Source organism: Poeciliopsis prolifica, unplaced genomic scaffold, assembly GCF_027474105.1.
Source record: "Poeciliopsis prolifica strain line A6 unplaced genomic scaffold, Auburn_PproV2 SCAFFOLD020, whole genome shotgun sequence".
Lineage (NCBI taxonomy): Eukaryota > Metazoa > Chordata > Actinopteri > Cyprinodontiformes > Poeciliidae > Poeciliopsis > Poeciliopsis prolifica.
In genome coordinates this window covers 1545382-1566724 of record NW_026562395.1, presented here as the reverse complement: position 1 = coordinate 1566724, position 21343 = coordinate 1545382, and the positions used below count along the sequence as shown (strand labels likewise).

Below are 21343 nucleotides of genomic sequence, written 5' to 3'. Positions count from 1 at the left end.
TCATTTATTTCTCTCCAAGGATATGGATATGAACAAAGACGTCACAAGGGTGTTATCTGCTCCCTGGAAGGATTTGCTCCCTGACTTGTTATTCCTCTTAAAAATAAATGAAACACGCATGCATGCTCTTCCTCCTGGGCGTACATGCAGATAATACATCCCCCTCTACATCTCTCTTTTCTTCCTTTCGCTCTCTCTCTCTCTCTCTCTCTCCTCCTGCCTCTTTCGCGCATTCCCACGAGTGTAAAGGCTTTCAGAAGACCTGGATGGAGCTGCTGCTCGATTCAATTCATTGGATTTTAAAACAAAACAAAATTATCTGACTTGAACCTGAAGTTCTTGAAACGGAAATTCTCCATCTGACCATTTTGTAGTACTTTCTTTGTTTGTTTTGTTTGTTGTTGTTTGGACGCGCAATCAGATTTTGGACCCGAACGCTCCACGAAACGACTTTTACGCATCAGGCAAACACAGGGGGCGCCGCTTTGACTGCTTTTCTTTGGCTTCTTCTTCCTATTCTTCCTTTGCATTGTAACATCTTTATTACAATGCGAGCTTTTACGCATCTAAATAATCCGAACGAGGAGGAGAAAAATGATTTCCCTTAATTAGCGTGTTTCTCCGCCCTCATCATAACTCTGCGCGCGTACTGCGCTCTCCACCAGGCGTAAAGGAAGAAAAAAAAAGTGTTCCGCGCACAAATCGACGCTTCTCGTCGCTCAAGTCCTAATTCATCTGGAAACTGTCGAAATGACGCCTCTCGGTCTGCCTTAAAGGAGCTGGGATGCTGCTGCGGGCTGCTGCTGTTTCCAAAAGGCTGCATGGGAGCGAGCTGTCATCTTAGTTCTCCCCGGTGCGGCGTCGTCTCGCTGGAAGTCGTGGGCTTCAGTGTGGAAGATGGCTTTGGACTTTCCCCCAGGATACAAAGCGTAGTCCCTCTGCATGCCTGATTGCACCGTGACAGCGGAAACTCGTCTTACAGTAAGGTAGGAAACCGACAGACCAACTTCTGATCCAACAGTTAAAGCTGACAGCCCTGCATGCTTTTTATGTTTCATATATAAATAAATAAAAAAAGAAAAATCAGTGTATAGGCTATATATATATATATATATATATATATATATATTTATATATATATATATATATATATATATATATATATACCTATATGATTTTTTAATGTTTTAACAATAATGAGAAACATGACCCTTGAAGTTTTATTTTTTCCACATTTGAATAAAATTTATTCAAATTTTATTTGATGATCACCTCAAGTAGTGTATAATTGCGAGGGGGAAAGTAAAACTGTAAAAGATATAAAACGTTCTACAGGTATGTGTTCAGTCCCCCTTTACTCTGGTGCTCGTAAATAAAATCCAGCCCAACCAAAAGTGTAAACAGAGCAATTCAGTCCCATTAGTTTGTCTGATCTGTGAACGCCTCAAAAGTTTGTTCAAGAATAAAGCAGCTTTCTGAAGAAGAAGAAGAAGAAGAAGAAGAAGGACAAAACCCCACCAGAGTCCACAATTTACAAATCTGACCCTCCTGGACGAGTATCAAGAAAAAAAAAAGAGAGAAAGAAAAGCCATAAAACGTCCCCTTTTGGATGTGTTTCAAGCCACATAGAGGGCAGAGCAAACACACTGAAGGAGGTGCTGTGGCCAGATGAGACCAAGATGAAATCTTTGGTCTACACACAAACATTCAGATATCCTTGATCTCTAAACCGTTCCATTGTAGCTCTGGATTGAGTTCAGTTTTATGTGTATGCAACGAGTCGACACATTCAGACATTCGCAGATAATGTGTTCGAAATTGTAGTTGATTAAAGTGCCTTTCATTGAAGTTGCGTAATCGCTCAATTAAAGTTCTTGAAAATCCAACCAGAATTGTGAGATTTTAATTATTCAGTGGGGAAGGAAATCATCTGTGAAGGCAAAATTGCTTTATATGTGATCAATGGTGTCACGATCATTGATGCCCCTCTTGTGTATCCAGCTTTTTCAAGTGGGCCATCATTGATTCTTCTGCTTTAACACTTTCTAAATTTGGTGCAGAGAGCACTTTTTTTTATTTCAAATTCTGTAACATTTTATAAAGTTCATGGTGTCATACTCTGTAAATCTATGCCTTTGTAAAACAAACAAGCCCAGAGCATCACAATTCTCCAAACCAACCTGAATTGTTTTCCTCTCAAAAGATCAATCTTAGTCTCATCTGACAAAAGCAAACAGTTCCAGTCTAAATCCCAGTAGAGTTGAGGAAAGTCCAAATACATATGTTTATACAGAAAATGCTTATTTTGTTTCTGGCATGCAGCTGAAAACAGCTGGTTGGAATGCAGATGGTTGTTAAGGTGGCTTTGTGAACCAGAGATGTTGCTCTTCTCTGCAGTGAGTTAACGTTGGAGATTTCACCTTTCACTTGTTCCCAGTGTGCTGATAAAAGATAAACATTCATTCTCTCTTCGTACATGTGGCCAGCACTCTCACTCCACTTTAAAATTCGAAAAATGTGTTTGTCTTTGTGTGAAATGATCTCTTTCGTTCTTTTTTTTTTTTTTTCATTTAAGGTCGCTTGTTTTGCTAAGAGAGTGTCAGCACTGACCTTTGCCTGACATAAACCACCGGGATCTTTCCCTTTTGGACCGACTCATAAGTTTAGACATGCAATGTTTTCACAGCCAGTTCCCAATATTCAGCCACTTTTCAGCATTTGTAAACACGTTTAATTTAAGAAAACCTATTCCAGACTAGCAGGCTGCTTTTAGTTTGTAGGCGGCACTGTTTAAAGTTGGGCAATCTTGCAATGTTAGATCAAGAGGGATTAGAACGGGCTGCTGATGTGCCAAAGCAAAGATCTCGTCATCTCAAGGATACATTCTGTTCATTGCTGCTCTATGATGGTGCACAGATTCATCAGTTCCCTATTTCTAATTTCATTTTGACTCCACAAGGTAATGTTTATGCAGCCAGAGTGGATTTTTATTGAGTGCTGTTCATGTTTTCTATCTATTAATTCAACACGCAGTTTTGGAGTCTGGATAAACAGTTGAAACACTTCAGCACTCTTCAGGTCCAAAGTATTAAATATTCGTTGTACTTGATCAAATCAAGTGTTTTTTGGCCCAAATGTATATATTTTTTTCCAAGCTTATCTATTTTCAGTGCGAAGTTGTGATATCCTGATCCAGTTTTTTGGGGAGGGTTTTTTGTTTTTCTACCAAGAAACTGATGGACTTTGCCAACTTTTATGAGCTTGGCCAAATCTTAAGAGGAGCAGAGCAAATAAAATTGCACCAAACTTTATTGGTTAGTTGTTAAATTTATTTCAGGTAGAAAAATACAGTAATTGTGATTAATTGGATGTTCTTAAATAATGATGAATATATGATGAATTATTTGTTGTAACCTTGAGCTGGAGAAATAAGAACAGTGTGTACAGATGTTCAGTGCAGGTTCTCTAAATAATCTGGAAAGTTTCAAGGTGGATTTTACTTAAAGTGAACTGAATGCCGGAACAGAGGTATATACTGATTTGATGCTATGCCTCTGTGATTGCTCCTTGGACTGAATAGCCATTCAGCTGTCTAAAGATTGAACTGAGATCTGGCAACAAAGCTTGTCCAGAAACACAACCAGGCTCAATCAGGTCAAAATGTGTTAGCAGTGGCTTTAAAACATGTTGGATTACTTCATTGTCTAACGAGCAAACGAGGTCATTACCTTTCTCAAGTTGCTGTTTTGAATATATTTATAAAAAAAAGTTAGAGCATACAACCATAAAAATCTGTCCATTTTTTTGTTCCCATCTTCATCGAACATTTTGGGCGAGAGGCGGTGTTAGGTATTTTCCTCGAACCTACAATAAAATAACCACAGACAACGTATATGAATTAAATATGGTCTAGCTTCTGCAGAAGGAGAAGTCTCCATCAACAGCTTCGTCAAGCTGTTCACAGAGCGTTCTGATTCTTTCACGTGAGCTCCCTCTTTATTGTCAAAGAAAAACAGTCACATGGGGCAGTCAGGAAACAACAGAGGTCGTAAAGCATTTAACACAAACAGACCAACAACTCAGTTCCAGGTGTGATATCTGATCTACCATCTGAGCCCAGTTCAGCTCTAGGTCAAACTATCAGTTAAGGAAGTGAGCAGATAAACATAAGAAGAATTTAAGGTCTGAGAACCATAAAGTTTTACTACCTCGCATGAAGACAGTCGTAACCTCCAGGTCAGTTTATACAGGAAAACAACACTTTAACAAAATGATAATACCAAAAAATCTCTAACAGGCGGGGTTCACCCTGGACAGGTTGCCAGTCTGTTGCAGGGCAACACAGAGACACACAGGACAAACAACCATGCACACACACACCTGGGGAGAATTTAGAGAGACCAATTTACCAATAATTTGCATGCACAAGGACAACATGGAACTGCACCACTGTGCAGCCCAACCATAAAATCACATTCAGCATTTGAGCGTTGGCCAAACAAGGCAGTGTGTTCAGTACATGCTATTCCCAGATCTGACCACTAGGTGTTCTTCCTTGCTGATCACTGACAACTCTGGTTTCCCAAATCTGGGTAAGATCAGGCAGCCTTATCTTGTTATTTATGAAAATGTTAGCAAGTTCAGTGGTGCATTTTACTTTGAACCAGTTTGTCGTTGACATAACTGTTCCTTCCTGCCTCAATAGAAAGAGTTTATAATCAATGTCTTGTTTTAGTTTTGATTTTCATTCATGCCAGCAGTGCAGTCTTAAATGTTAAGCTATACTGGTGTATTTGACAATCAATCTACTAATTTTCACACTGCGTGTGGTTGAATATAGTCGCAAGCACTCTCTATTAAAGGTGCTATTCACAATTTGAATGAGAAAGGCACTCTATTTGGAAAAGAAGAGAAATAGGGCATCTTCTCATCCAATTAATGAACAGTTAAGACAAAATAAAAAATAATCAGGATATTTCCTTCAGATAAAATTTGTAGGAGGCAACAAAAATAAATCTTCATAAGAATCAAATGTTGGACAGAATTGGATGTTCCAACAACACAACTGAATCAAATGTTAATTTAATGTCACTATAAAAAACAAATACCTCTTTTCTAACATTTACAACACTCAAAAATTAGATCATCTATCGATAATAAGCTCTACCAGCTTATCATCCTTTTGAAGAACAAAGCTCTTCACCATCCAATTCACTATGTCCTGCAAACAAGACAAGGATTAAAGCTTCATTAAAAGTGAAGTGACTCAATATGACTGGGACAGTTTAAATGCATGCTATCATGCTTAAAGCATCAATAATTAACCCAGGCTGCATGGATTTCTAATGATGCCCAAAGATTTGTGACAAGGTTATGCACCAAAGCGGCAATGCGTCGCCAACACCTGGCGCAAAGTCATCCCCATACTGGAGGGACGTGTCATGAAACAAAATATTCAGTTTTACACCAACAGAGCAGCACAGAGTCTAATTTAATTTTTGGACCCAGCACAGCATCCAGGAAATATGATGGGTAACCACAGGAATACTAACTGTAAAGAGTCTCCAACTATGAATACATTTTCACTTTTGCGCAAGATATGCCTGATTTCAATTTAGTCTCTGTTCAAAGTGTGAAGATCAAGATGTGCAAGACACACGTGGAACAAGTCTCTGCACAGCAATTCACCAACAACCAATTAAATGGTTGTAGGAGCAGCATGTTGTGAAAAAGTCAGGAGAACCAACAACTGCCTGTGTTTGGATATTTGCATGTTTAAGTTTCTTCTGTATAATGTAACACATTTATTCCGCCTTCAAATGGCTCAGTTCTCACACTGTTTACATATGTAAACACACACACATAATGGCAACACTGGTCCACATCATACCCAACTCTTCATCCACCGACCCTGCAAGGATTATGTCAATTTTGAAAATTACATAATGAATAAAAATGTTGCAGTGTCTCAAATCACTAAAAGCTGGAAAGTGAACTAGAGCTGTACTCTAGTAAAGTTCAACAAATTTCCTTTATACTGCTGGAACATCGTTAGTTTAGATTTGGGTTGGTAAGGAAAGATAATTTCATTTATATGGTGCATTTTCAGCAACAAGGCAATTCAAAGTGCTTTACATGAATTAGAAGGAAATACAACAAAACAACAAACCAAAGAAAAGAGCAAAAGAATGAAAAAGACAATAAGAATATATAAATCCATGTTTAAGCATATGTAGTCCATAATTTATGAACTAGTACAGGTTGATACCGGTCTGTGTTGAGTTATATTTTGTTGGGTATTTGTTGGACACTCTGAATCGACAGATGCTCAGCTGTTGGTTTATTTTTTTCAGAATTAGCTTAATTATGTTAGATCAAGAGTCACTGTAACCTTAGGACCTGTTAACTCTGTTTTCAGAAAAACAGAGTTACTCACTGAGCCAAGTGAATCACAATAAGGCGTCCTCAGAGAACTTGGATTTAAGAATCATTAGAAAGTCAAGTGACTTGTTTGCTAATCCTCCTTCGGTGATATCAAGCAGTCTGGATAATCCTGTTGAAGAACCTCCGTCGCAGTAGGTCAGCGGTTTCTTCACTGTCACTCTTAAGACCCCAAAACAATGACAAGAGGGTGAATTTTTTATAGAAACACAGAAGAGATTTGTGATTTTTCAAAAAAAAAAAAAAGAAAAAAAGAGCATATGGATATCAAAACCTCCATTGGTGCTTCAGATCAGATGGGGCTTATTGGTTCCTGGTTAAATACCTGGAGTAGTTTGGACAAACGTGTGACTGGCTGGCAGTTTCGCTGGGATGAAAAAAAAAAAAAAATTTGTCATTTGACTGGAATCAACAGTGAGTTTCTCAATCCGATGGGTAATTTAGTAATATGGAGCTCCATTCCTCATATGAGGCTGTATTTCTTATGAAGTGTGATCGATTATGAGTCGTTTAAGAAAAAACAGCATGTTTCATCAATCTACTGAAGGTTAAAAAAAAAAAATAGAATGATGTTGAAGGGAGTGCAGGATTTGACACTTAAGAAGCATCAGAAAATATGTTTCCAAAAGGTCAGTGTGAAAACACGTAGTGACATATCCTCCAGACAGATGACTCACCCGCGACCGCCAGCCCGGAGAACAGCACGAGCGCTCGCTCATTATCTGCTTTTGCCTTGGTCTGCTTTTTTTTTTTCTTTCTTTTTTTGGTTTCTCTGACACTCGTTCTGACAAGGATTGCCAGTCGTCTAAGCTTAAGTGGCAACGCAGCGGCTGCATAATTACCGAGATCAGTTTTAAAATGAAACAACGCTGACAAACATAAAGAACGACAGAGTTGGAAGAGCTAAGAGGAAATTGCTCTACCCTTGCCAGACAGTCCGCCCCCCACACGCGCTTCACGTTTTGCCCTATCTGGGCTGTAGGCAGATTATGTCCTTTCACCTTGCCACCGTTAAAATGACAGATTACTGACCTTGCAACTACATTTGAATTTGAGTTGTAAGAAAATCTGAGATCTGTAACCTCTCAATCTGGAAATATTTTTTAAAAAAATGAATAAACAAATATCTTGTGAGACAAATTCTATGCATCCAGTGCTAGTTATGTCTTTTTAAAATGTCAAACTTAGTGTTGGATCAGTGAGAAATATCTGTGGGAATTGTGGATGCCACTAAATGTAGGCGACTTGGACTTTGTTTAAATTATAAAGACTGAATGATGACCCTTAGAGGATTTGGGTTACCTCATATTTTCTTCCAGGCTAAATAAAGCAAAGTACATACAGCAGTATTAAGCAAAAAGCATGACTGAAACCTGATTTGGGCAACATCTGTGCAGCTAGCCTTCACCTTTGACCTTCTTACAGTAATTAAAGTGATTCAGAAAAAATACATCTGAAACATGGGGAAGAGATTTTCTGCTTCCACGTGGCACAATATTTCCTTGACTGAAGATGCTCCCAAACCCAGACAACATGATGTGGAGTTGATGTTTTCTGTGAGACATCCACTTCTTTGACATGATGAACTCGACTGAGAGGAAGTGTTTGATTTTTTTGCGGAAGGAGAAACTTTGCGACGCTGAAGGAAAACATTACAGCAAGAAGGTTGTGGAGTTGAATCTTCCTCTCTACCTGGAGTTTTCACGTTCCTGTTGTCTCGTGAATGGAAAAGTGTCAGAGTGGGAATAATTTGGGCCAATAATTTGGGCAACATTGGCAAAGGCAAGGACTGTCAGCACTCACTTTGTTTCTTCCTGTATGAGGAGGAAAATTGAAGAGTTTCCTGTGTAGGGTATATTCATAATTATTTGCAGTCACGTTGATAGACTTCTCTGTTTATTTTTTTGTTTTGTTTTTCTTAAGTAAACAAGATGATTGCTCTCAATATTTGGACTTGGACTTTGGACTTGAATGGATACTGCAGGACGTCAAACAAGCTGATGTTAGATGGTTCCTATCTGCTTTGACTTCCAGCCTTTTAAATCCATCACTTTACAAGCGTGCTCCTCACAGCCAAGTCTTTCTGAAAAAATTTTTTTTTTTTGCCTTCTTTTAGTTTCCCACTGTAACCTCAAAACCAGCAGGCTTTAGTTTTTTTTTTTTTTTTTTTAAAAGCAAGATAAAAGGTGGGAGGGCATAACAACAGGTGGTAAATGTTTGCTTCATTCAGCTTGAGAAGATCGGAGCCATTCTGGCACTAACTCATCTAACTAAAACACATTTAAACCCAGTAATGGCGATTAAGTGGCAGAAACTTTTATTGTTTCCCAGCTAACTGTTTGACATCCTTTCACATGATACATGGCTAGTAGCAAAATCAAACACACGATGAGCCTGGCAAAGAATGAAAACACAAGACGTTCATCTTTTGGGATCCTCGCTGAACACACCCACACCGGTGGCTGTTTTGGTAGTATAAATTAATAGAGGGGTAGCACGCTTACACAGCTTGTGGTGTTTATGTGTTCTGCCTTTAGGAGTTAGGCTGGGGGTGAGTGTTTCATGCTGGCATGCAATGGCTGCCCAATGAATGCTGGGGCAGGCTCTAATGATTCCCCTGGTCTAAAAGGAGTCTGCGCTTAGACTCCGCTTCGTTCTGTATAAATGAATTTAGTCACTTTATTCTGCTGTAATACTGTGGCGATAATGCAAATGTATGTCGGTGCAGTATGTCTTTCTTATTAAAATACAAATATATCCAACTAGTGCAAGGGGGAAAGTCTGGACTGGTATTCTACTGACTATTGTGAGGGAGGGTAATGGCATTTCTCATCAAGTAAAGACGACGCTTTACTTATTCAAAATTATGAGTTTGATCCTGGGTCAGTCTGTTATTTTTTTGGGGGGGGGTTGTATTATCTTGTCAAACTCAGGTATATATTTGGGCTTTAATAAATAACCCAAAACATGTTGAAAAAGGACAATATTTGATGTCAATTTGTGAGTTTATTTTAGCCATATTTTCAACACTGGGTATTTATTCGTTGTCCGATTCTGATGTTATTCTTACTTTGCGTGTTCCCTCCTGTCAGATCTAGTTGTTATTGCTCTGGTACAAAAGATCTCCTTCCAGCTACCTCAGCGTCCCTCTCGATATCTGTCTCTGAAAACTAAACCTTCCTTCGGTTCTCCGACGCACGTGTTAAACAGAAAGCATAACCGATTCCTATCATTCTAAGCGAATTAAAACACCAGTTTGTAACATCATGAGTTGATCGACGTATAATCTGAAGTGCTTATTTGGACAGATTTCCAGGCATTTAAAGGTTAAAGATTTGCTTGAGATGTTGGGATGAAGCGCATCTTTCAGTGGAGAGCTTCTGTTTTGCCAGGCTTTTGTCACACCTTCTGCATCTTTCTCTTTCTTTTAAATATCAGTTCATATTACTCTGTGACATCTGTGCACAAGGTCCATATACAGAGAATGAAAAGCCTGTCAGTGTGTTTCATAAAATCACTCGTAGAGTACCCGTTTCTGTCGTTATCTCCGTGCCGTCTCCATCTGGTTTCAACCTCTTTCCCCCCATTTCCTTATTTTGAGAACCATCCAACCTGTTGTGCTCACTTCCTTCTCCACTTTTCTTCCTAAAGCAAGGAGCTAGAGACTGAGGAAATCTAGAGCTCTGGCGCAAATCCAAAAGAGATGTAATTAACAACCTGAATCTAGGTCTCTCTTTCACTATCACCTCTATTCATGTCGCATTCGTTGCCAGATCCGTGCGCCTCTGTACACCCACCCCCTTGTTCCTCGCCAGTTTCCTTTGGCGTCGCCTCCTTTTCTCCTCCTCCTCCTCTCAGCCGTACCCGTTTCCAGCTGATAAGAGGATGGCAACCGTGTCATTCCAAATTTTTATTTCACACCATAAAAGTTACAGAATGGGACTCGTATTTAAAATGATTTGTTCATGATTCACATTCCTCATGTCTTGCAGCAGCCAGCTGTGCAGCGATGCTGACTGCAGTTGTGTCACACTTTTTTCATGACTTGAAAATTATACTGACCATCATTTGCATTGACCATTAAAGAAAATCTGAAAAAAATATCACTTAAATAACAATTTGGAACACGGTGTAGGAACCTTTTAAACATCCAATGTCACAAAGACTTTTTGCAAAGTTGTCTTATGTTCTGCTGCCCATTGTTTCAGCTGCGTGTCCATGTTTTCTTGGTGACAAAGTTTAAGCACCTTAATAAAGTTAAGCAAGCGGTAAGCAGCTAGTAAGAGCCGTCGCAAAGTTCAGACAAGTAACCGGCGAGGCCCACTTTAAACCGTGACTGAAACAGAGCGACATCTCTTCGCTGCAAAGCAAAGATAAAGAGGAGAGACGGCTCACTTTTACTCCGTGTCTGTAGTTGTGATTCCTGTGCACACAGCTGGTTTGTTGCTATAGAAACATGTCACCTAGCAGCAGATGCAGTTGCCATAGGGACAATAATCTGGTGTGATGTGTCATATGGAAGTGGGAATGTGTGGTAATCCTTAAAAACACCTGTCACTGCTCAAAGACAGAATAAGTGCAGGGTAAACACAGAGGTGTTGAAATGCAGTGGGTGAGGAAAAGCTACAGCACAGGGTGGAAAACATTTATCAAGATGTTGGAGTGAGTTGTTTAACGTTTGAGGATGTCGGAATGGCTTTAATATCATCCCTGCCTGACTGTGACTGGTATTCTGTAACAACGAGAGCAATTTATTCATTACTGAGGTGATCGCACGGCTAATTCATTATTCACCAAACACCCCTAATGGAGATTTCACATTTTTACAAGCTAAGGGGGAGAAAAAGGATGTGAATTCAAACACGGAACTTAATGTAATGGCAGAACTGATGGGACGCAGTTATTTTTAAACAACTAAATCCTTTGCCTTCGAAGAACGATTAATATGCACGATGAACTGACGGTCTGTTAGCAGTCGAGCTCGCTCTCTGAATATTAGCTCCTCATTTGATTTAGGCTCTCGTCTCATTGTGTCAGAGCCAGAGTGGTTTCTCGTTAGGCTTCTGGTGTGTCTGTTACTGCAACAGTTCTTCCTCTCCGCTCTGCATGTTTCTCACTCCCAACTCGTTGAGACTGCAGTGCAAAACGCACCAGGCTTGATTCCCCTCATTTCTCTCTCTCTCTTATCTTGCTGATCGCCAGATCTCGCTTCCCTTGCTTGCCGCCACCTTTGTCTCTTAGGAGCTTTCTTTTCGGCGAGGTTGAGGTCATGACTCATCGTCGCACCTTGGCAGGTGCAAGGATGAAAGCACTTCCTTGTTCCCTCTCTGTTCCCCCTTCTTTTCCTCACTCAGTCAATTTTCTCTCTATAATCCCTGTTTCCTGTCCTCTATCTTCAGCCGTTCCTCTTATTCCTGGAATAAGACATCTCTCCTGTTGCTGAAAAACGCTGTGTGGGTTCATGTTTGACGCACGTCGAGGAGCAAAAAGGAGAGATCTGAACCAGATCAAACCCGAGAAAAGTGGCTGCTTGTGTTTATCCTTGTGTGTGATTCACCATCTGTGATAAAGCCCTCTTTGGTAACCGAAAGGATGATTGACAAGATAAATATATATATGTGGCTGAAGGAGAAAAGAGGGGTAGGAGGAGAGACCCTCCGGTGCTTGGCAATTTTTGGCGTCCTTAGATTTGTTAGCGCTTTTTGTTATTCCTTCAGGGTACAGCCGAAAGGGAACGAAAGAAGAAAAACAAGAAGTGACCAAATTAGACCGATTTAAAATTAGAGAACGGATAAAAATAGAAGGAGGAGACAACACGAGATGGGAGGGGGAGCGAGGTAATCAACGTGAAACCAGATCCGGGAAGGAAATTTTCAGACCTTCAAGCTTATTCTAATGTCAGACAAGGGTAATCTGAGTCCATGCAAAAAAGTTTACAAATGATCATTTGAAAAATAAGATCAGTCTAACCAATTGCTGTGCTGAGACTGTGATGAGAGGGTTGGAGGGGAAAATAACTCCATGTGCTTCTGGGGTAAAAATCAAAAGTCATAATTTCAGGAAGGTTTTATCAAAGATGTTGCTTCTGGACTGTCATGGCAATGAAACAACTTATTAGCAACAACAAATGTTACCTCATGCACACCTGATTACATGGTGATTAAGTAATTAGACATTTATTACTTCCTAAGCAGTTCATTATAATATTTCTGATTGCAGTGAATATGGATTAAGAATAAATTTTAGATCAATTGCCCAGATTTCCACTTGAGGACACGATGGTTTTCCTCAATTACCATTTAATTTAATTGTACTTAAACAGCTCATTTGTGTCCAATACTGAAAAAGTTGATCATCTGAAACATGTAAGTGTGACAAGAAGCCAAAGCAGAATAAAAATAGCAAGAAGTAAATACTTCTTTACAATATCTTCGTTCATTATCTCCAAATTTTCTCACTGAATGCAAGCAAGCAGCAATAATTGTCCCCTGAAAACACATATACACTGAACGTTGTGCATCTCAAAGAATTAGCGACGCTTGTTAAGTATTTGTCCTAGTCGATCATTGCTACATGAAGCTAAGGTGATTGAAAAAGCATTCATAGTTTGGTTTTAGGGGCCTTTAGAGATCAGAATAGTAAAAAACCTTTAGAATGAGGTTAATGAAACCAAGCAGCAGCTGCTCTGATTGCTCTGCTTTCATTTCCTCGTGCTTTTCATTAAAGTTTAACAGCATTATGAAAGTCTAACCTGCTTGAAAAGCATAAGAAAGAGCGCTGCTTTTTCTTCTTGTCTTTCTTCTTCTGCTCATGTTCGCCTAATGACAGACTGACAGCTTGAGTGCCTCGCTCTCCGCTTATGACACAGACTGCTTTCACAAGATGAAGTCGTGCTTTCTGGTCCAAAGTTCAGTGTAGGACTAAAGATTGAATCAAAAATTGTTGATTGTGAGTTTTTTTTTTTTTTTTTGGAGGGTTCTTGCGTCTCAACTCACACATATCTCAGCTTTAACAGGGAAGATGTGATTAATGGACTAAACACCAGTATATGCATGAGGTTAAGTCTGCTGCCAAAGGACACAACAACACAGAAAACAACTTTGCAATGCACAAACTCTAAGGACTGAGCCAAACGTTTGCACAAAAAAACCTTAATCCTCCACGAGGACAAAGATAATGCTCATGTGAAACCAGATTATAGAGCATTTGAACCCAAATGAAGGCTCTTAAAAGTAATCTGGTGTTTGTTTCAAGCTCTTTTTTAATAGCTATTAATAGACATCAGAGCTGGTGGAGAGCAGAGCTGAGGCTTCATTTAAATGTTGTTACATTTGCATAACTTTACGATACGTAAGGAAAGGAGCAAAAACTGAAATGTAACAAAAACAACAAGGTTTGACAGGGACTTGGGAGCTGATCTGGTCAGTGTAGCATGTACGTTTCATTTGCACTGGCTGAAACACACTCTGAGCAGATCGTAGTTTCACTTTCAAGCATTATCTGTGGCTTTAGTCATCACTGCTATGCACTGGTAGCCATATTTAAATTACAGAAAGGATGTTATGATTCCTTACAACAAAGTTCGGCAGCATTGTGAGAAAGGGTGTACTCTGATTATGAAGTGTCCTTGCATAGAAGCACATTCTGAACACTGCAGATGCACATCCATGGATATCTGCTCACCGAAGCAGCTGGTAGTCTGTTTCCTCTTTGCTAATATGTGTTTTTGTTTTAAATTTTTGTCATTCTTGTCTGTCTGCAACATCCAGACTCCAGATTTTTTTTATTCTTTTGGTTTCTCGACTTCTGTTCCTCAGGATGCCAAATGAAATGTCTTTGTGCTTCTGTGTCCTCCCTGGCTCTCAGTTCGAAGCTTGCAGGTACACTGATATTATTCAGATCAGTGCCGCTCCACTTAGTGGGAGGGATGCTGTGTCGGGTAGAAGAGTCCCTCTGCTCAGCCAGCAGACGTTCATTAGATGTGTAACGCGCCGGGAGCCCCTTTTCATCTACTGGACTGCTAATATTCTTTGCATTACTACAAAGGATGATGCAAATGTGTGGTATCTAACATCTCTGCTTTATGTTATCTGTTTTAAGAGATTCATACCTGCAAAACATGCTGTGCCTTCTGGGTGTACTGCATCCATTAAATTTTTTTTTTTTTTTTTTTTTTTCCACAATTATATATCCAGGAAGTCCCATTGAGACTTGGCCCAGATCACAGCCACACAAATCAGAAGTAAATAAAATAAAAAATGTTACGTACAAAATGGAATGACAAGCACATTTACATAACACTTCCCCATTAAAGTTTATTTTATAAATCACCTGAAATGTTCACAGATGTGAATGTGGCATGGTGCGCTTTGGGGAAAACCCTGGAAACCTTCAGAAACTGCTGATTAGAGCCGACAGAGCAGTGGGAGTTCAATGGGTCGATCCTGATAAAAACATACCAATGTCGTCGTCTGCTGCTGGTTAAAACTGATCCAACCAACCACATCACAGACACTGCAGTGATGAGTCAAATCCTGCACTTGAACTGAAATGTGAAGAAGTGTGTTGCACCAAATCAAGGCTCCTTTTAGTGGATACATGAATACATGAACACTGTATCACCACAATCAATAATACACAGAAAGGTGGTTTCGTCCTGTATTTTTCTTTGAAGGGAATTTTACTTATTTATTAATGTTTAGATGTCATGTTGTAGAATGGGGAAATGTGTAGCAAATAGGAGCAGATGAGCATTTTTTAGTGTAGTTTGGATGAAGAGAAAATAGACTGGACAGCTTCAAAGAAAATATTAATAATGGATAAAACGTTCCAGGCTGGTCATCCATTGTATGAATTCAACCATTATCAATGAAATGATGTGCTTTTATCACTGTTCTGCAGAAAGTTCTCTCTCCTCGTATCAGTTTTCGTCTTCTGCGTACCGGTTATCCTGACGTTGGCTGATTTATGGGTTTTGATTAAGCAGAATGGTGGGGAAATATTGGGATTGCATGATTTTGCAGCATTAAACTGAGTAGAAAAAGGCTTTTGCAGTGAATTTATCATCTGTCATGTTGAATGATTAACATGATGTAATTTTTATTTTTTTTATTAAGAGCCACAAATTAACTCAGCGACCTCCCAATGTGTGTCTGCAGGTAAAGGATGACTGCGGCAGCAGGTGTACTGACAGGCTTGGCCAAGCTCAAGCGCCAGGACTCGGCCCGCTCCCAGCATCGGCCCGTTCCACCCGCGTCACAAGGCCTGGCTCACCCCGGCTCCGAGGGCGCGCCCAGGTGATGCTTCTTTAGGAATTTAAAACAGAAATTTTCTTTCAGCTGTGCAACTTTTGTGTGTGTATGTGTGTGTGTGTTTGTGTGAGTGTGCGCGCGCGCACGCGTGTGTGTGTGTGCGTGTGTGTTGAGTTAAAAAAGTCGGCAGCAGATTTTTTTCGACAAACGAGGGGCTTCCGTCAACGGCTTTCTTTTCAGTAAATCTTAAGAGTCTGAAACCTTATAAAACTTTCCCAATGACTCAAATGTTCTGATATCATGTTCTGCAGTGTGTGCTTCAAACTTCACCTGGAAAGTATAGGAACAAATGAAAAAGCCTCCGATGCAACTATCTCAAACACATAAGCTGCTTTAGATTTCTGATCGAAAAAGCCATCGAACACAAAACAAAATCTTATAAATATGTTCCAGGAATGTTGTCCAAGACCAATAAAAGAGTAGAAGATAGTATGGTTTCTTTGAACCAATATATAAATCAATACATTTTGTGCCTCTCACGTTTCTCTTAGAAAGCGGAAGCGACGCACAGACGTTGTGGTGGTCCGAGGAAGGCTTCGACTCTACTCGGCTTCTGGCTTTTTTCTCTTCCTGGGACTAATCATCTTGGCAGTAGGGATCGGTATGGCGACCCTGGGTTACTGGCCGCACAATAAAGCCGCACCGACAGGAGGAGGAAACGAAGTGAAGGTGGGGAAGGGTGCGACCAACGCAAGCCATGATGTTCAAGGTAACATTTAGATCTGGGTGAGTTCACAAAGCTGCTCCGAGACGGATTTCTTTCAACTCTTTTTACTCGTTTTTCCCTGCGCTCTGGTTTTAGACTCGCCTTCGAAGCAGGCGGGCGGCGCTCTGATGCGGTTCCTGGAACAGCATCTTCACTCTGAGAGGATGAAGATGCTCGGGCCCTTCACCATGGGCATTGGGATTTTTATCTTCATCTGCGCTAATGCAATCCTTCATGAAAACAGAGATAGGGAGACTAAGGTAGGGAGGAAATTTTCTCAGATCGTACATCAATTTCCCTTTTGGATCAGATAAGTTAAATAATGCTTGCAAGTGGATTTTACTTTGTGGATAAGTAATGATTTAAATTATTCCTCGCCAGTCCCATGTTCACATTCCTCTTATTTCTGTCTCTTTATGAAGTGAGAAGCATGTTCTCTGCTCTCAGCACGTACCGCACCCCCTCTAACACCCAGATTTGATTTCTCTGGACCTGCTTTCACTTTCATGTCTGCAATTTGCTTTTGATGACATTTTCTCGGTTCATCTGGTCTTTTCTTCCCCTCCTTGATTTGATCAAACCCCTCCTCTCAGCATCTCCCTGTCCTAGTTATCCGAATATATGCAGAGTTATCTATTGTAATTGAGGCCTTGCACACATGTAGCCGAGTCTGTACAGACGGGATCGGGTTACGAAAAGAATTACGCCAATGAGCGTTGTTCTAAACATGTCAAACCCATAGTGTAGCGCAAAGCTACAACGTATGTCAACCAATCGCAACCCTTCAAAAAACAACCACGACTTCCTGTTAGGAACATATGGCGGCAGGAAGTAGATTTGGGTGGACAGGCCGAGAGGTTGAACTACTTTTAAATACCGTGTTAGAATATAAAGTTAATAAAACACAAGATAACGTTAATTGGGGATCATGTCGAAGTAAGTACACCAACGCATGAGGATGTTGAGCAGCTTTATGCCTGCACACTGGGAGGGACACCTGCTGGAAAACAGCTGACCTCTCAGTGGTCTCCCTCCTTTGCAGCTCAACATTTTGGAGCAGCTTTTGTACAAACGAACAAACAAAACGGGATTGAAATGCGTCGACCTCTAAACCTCCGATTTTTATCGCACACACGCAAAGGCAAACGAAGAGAATCCTTAAATCTCCACGTTAGTCAGAGTTTGGAATAAGCGTTTTAAGTCATGTTAAATGGAGTTTATGTGCCAAAATCTATTCAAATCTATTCGGTTTCTCAGAGATCCAGCTATTATGTGGACGAGGCCTAAATGTGGCAAACGACTGCAGGTGATTCGGGCTAACCCAGCTGTCCTCTGCATTAGATAATCCACATGAGGGACATGTACTCCACGGTCATCGACATCCATCGCCTCCGGCAGAGGGAGCAGAAGCAGTACCATCACCGCAGCAGCGACGTGGCCGATCTTCGAGGTTTTGGGGCTGACGCAGCGGCGCGCCTGGCCAGCAACTCCCTCCTGGGCTTCTCGTCTCGTTCCGGAAGCAGAGTCGGGTCCACGGAGGAGGAGGAGGTGCTGCTTGGGGATGAGGAGGTCCATAGACACAGAGAGAGGTTGGATTGTAGCTTTGCGGGACTGCTGGCGCCCTTTTACGGTGCCGGGCTTGGGCTGTCACAGTGCGACTCAGTGCGACACCAGTGGTCAGTGGACGGAGATGGGGAGAAGGGAGGACACCATGCGGGGTCTATTGTCTCCTCCTCCATCTCTGCCTTTACTCTCCCTGTTATTAAGCTAAACAACTGCGTAATTGATGAACCAGAAATGGAGGCGATTACCGAAGAGGACAGAGGAGGTGAGAGGAGGGAGGGTGAGAGGCCAGCGCCTCTGAGCTCCATGGAGTCTCTGGTGGTGCCAGTAGCATCCGTCGCCAAGGCCTCCAAGCCACCGGGCCTGCAACGCAGCAACTCTGCGTCCTCCTCCTCCCGCTGCTCTCCCTTCTCCTCGTGCAGCCTCTCCCCGGCCCCCTCCTCTACCTCAGGCTGCTGGCTCTCGCCGGGAGCGGCGAGGAGCGACTTCGGCTCCAACTCCTCTCTGCACATGCTGAACAGCCACAGCCACTCCAAATCCCTGGACCTGGAGCGCGGGCCCAGCATGCTGAGCGTGCGCTCGGAGCAGCGGAAGCACCCCAGCTGGCCGCGGCTCGACCGCAGCAACAGCAGCCGCAGCCACGGCGGGACCAGAGGCAGCAGCGGCAGCAGCAAGGGATACACGCGCCTGGAGGACAGGGAGGACAGGGAGGAGCGGCCCTCGGATGCGCCGGCGTCCCCGACAGACAGGCGCGATTACAGCAAGCGAGAGAAGCTGCTCATGATATCCAGGTCGCATAATAATCTGAGCTTCGAGCAGGAGGAGTTTAACAGCAGCACGCTGAAGAGAGGAAGCTCAGAAACACGATTCTGAGCGAAGTAAGAGGCAACACCAGCTCTCTCCTGGTCTGCAAAATTGTTCTTCATGCTGTCTTAGTTGACGACCTTGAGACTAAGTTGTGCTTTTAAGACAAGGTTGTTGTTTTCTTTTAACAACGAGCAATAGCACCAGTAAAGTAAGATTAGAACCTGCACAGCAAACAGGTTTGCACTTAAATGGCTGTCTGACCCCACAGGCCAACTTCACGGCAGTAGAGGTGCTGTTTTACAGCTGGAGCTCCCTGCAGGGATCAATGCAACGACTTCCAGATTACATGAATATGCTCTGCAGTTTAACAAACTGGACCAGGCTTCAGACAGCGATGTTAACTCAAGACGGTGCCCTGCGAATAAATACAACAAAGAGGCCCTCATTGCCCTGTGGCCATGTAATATTGACCTTTCCCAGGAACTTCAGAACAAAGATGGCTGCAAATACCAACAGTTTGGTGTCTGTGGCTCTGCTGCGGGCATTTTCAGCTAACTGCTGGGTTAGATTTTACTCAGGATTAGTCAGCTTTATATATGGCCACAAACCCACTTAGAGTGCAGAAAATCTCTTGTTTTATCAGTAGCAATTGTGTCACTGATTGAAGAATATTTTCAGAAACATTTTGCAATAACTCCTAAAAGAATCGGACATCTTGTCCTGCCTTACTGTCCAATTCCTAAAACCAAATGTACACATTCATTCAATAATTTGGCTATGGTTTAATAATCATATCTGAACCCAACCTCATCTACGACGTAAAGAAATACCAAAATTGGAAAGGAATATTTTTTGCTGTAACTGCATTTCCAGCTGTATCTGGAATGGAAATGTCGGTCAGGACTCAAGAGAAATGATGTGGGACTGAAGTGTTTCTGGTCGCGTTTTCATAAATCACCATTTTGAAGCATTTTTACACACATTTGTTTCCAAAGATTGGCACATGTAAATAGTTTTTGTCCCATCACAAGATGCCGCCAGGCATTTTCTTCCATTAAACTGAAAAGAAACAGAACATAGGGATTTGTGAAGCAGCTGAAACTGTCCTTGAATACAGAACGTAGAGCAATGCAGCTACTTCTCCTGGTAATGTTTTTATTTATTTCACCTTTGCTTATTTAATTCTTGTCAATTACAAAGCAAGTGAACACATAATTAAGTTTATTGGAAAACTAGAATATGAATATCCAAACACTGCGACAAACAAACATCAACAACAGACACGGAAGAAGAGACGCAATCATGAGGATGACTGATAATTATCCAGCACACATTCTCCAAAAAGACACAAAAAAAATCACTACCAGGTGAGCTGGTAATGATGTGTCCAAATCGGTAGATGGAAAGTTGAGTGGAAGGAAAAAGGGTGGTTGAAAAGAGGATTCATATGATACAGGGGTTTCACTTCTTTTTGGACTGAATTACTGAAATAAAATCAATTCTCGATGATGTTCTAACTTATCTTTTTTTGAAGTTCGGTTTGGGCTGCTAGATAAAAGTCACGAGACACATTGTGGCAGCCATCTTTGTTGACGCCTCTGTAAACGTCTTTTATAGTAGCATTTTCCGCTACGTTTGAACCACCAAGGTCGTATAGTAAAATTGTTTTACAGTCGGATGTGTGTTGAGAATCTTTCTCAGACGAACTAGTTTCTAGTGGTCTGTGAGTCACTGTTCAATTTTGTTGTTTTTTTGTTTCTCAGAATAAAATTTATTTTCTCTGAAAAGCGTTGTTCTTATTACTTTAAAAAAATCCCACCTGTTTCTGCAGGGACGTAGAAATGAATGCTTTTTAGCAGCTGGTGGCTGCAGATGACAGTGAAAGATTGATTTGCTGCTACATCAGAAAATTCAAACCATAGGAAGTGATTTTAAAACAGTGGCATCATCTGCGGTGCGAGAGGATCAGTGTGAAACTTTTTTTTATGCTTCTGTTCTCATTGGTTAGCCATAGCAGCAGAAGGGTACAAATATTTGCTGCAGTCTGCTGCTAAGTATGTTCGTGATGACACACAGTCTGTATCATGAGATAGAAATTACTGGGAATATGTCATCATCACCATTAAACATATTAGTTCTCACATTTAATAAATTAGAATATGCATTCTGATCAGGTTTCTCAAATTACAAGAACATAAAAAAAGGCACAAACAAATATGAAACTTAGCCCATGTTTCTGTTTTAAAAATGTTATTTCTTTTTGGCTTGGTATAATATTCTAATCTTAAATATTTGTGTTTTCATTAGCTTCAAAAAGACAATAATCATAATTTACATGCTAAAACAAGTTGTTAGTGAGCGTGTCTGGTCTGCATGTGTTGTGAAAGAGTTGAAGTTGGTGTAAACACAGATAACCCAATAAAAGTTGTTAGTGAAATAAGTCAACTTTTTCAATAATCCTCTATTGAATATGACTGTATATTGAAATTTGCCAGATTCCGGCTCTGTTCCTGAT

The 21343-nt window shown here is 41.0% G+C and overlaps 1 protein-coding gene across 1 annotated transcript; it reads left to right on the top strand.

Moving 5' to 3' along the window:
* The first annotated feature begins 232 nt into the window (after positions 1-232).
* On the top strand, positions 233-20609 carry tmem200a (transmembrane protein 200A). The gene is made up of 5 exons (XM_055044686.1): positions 233-986; positions 15600-15737; positions 16244-16461; positions 16555-16718; positions 17800-20609. Exons 2-5 carry the CDS (start codon positions 15607-15609, stop codon positions 18892-18894), a joined length of 1608 nt encoding a protein of 535 aa, XP_054900661.1. The 5' UTR covers positions 233-986; positions 15600-15606; the 3' UTR covers positions 18895-20609.
* Positions 20610-21343: the final 734 nt, after the last annotated feature.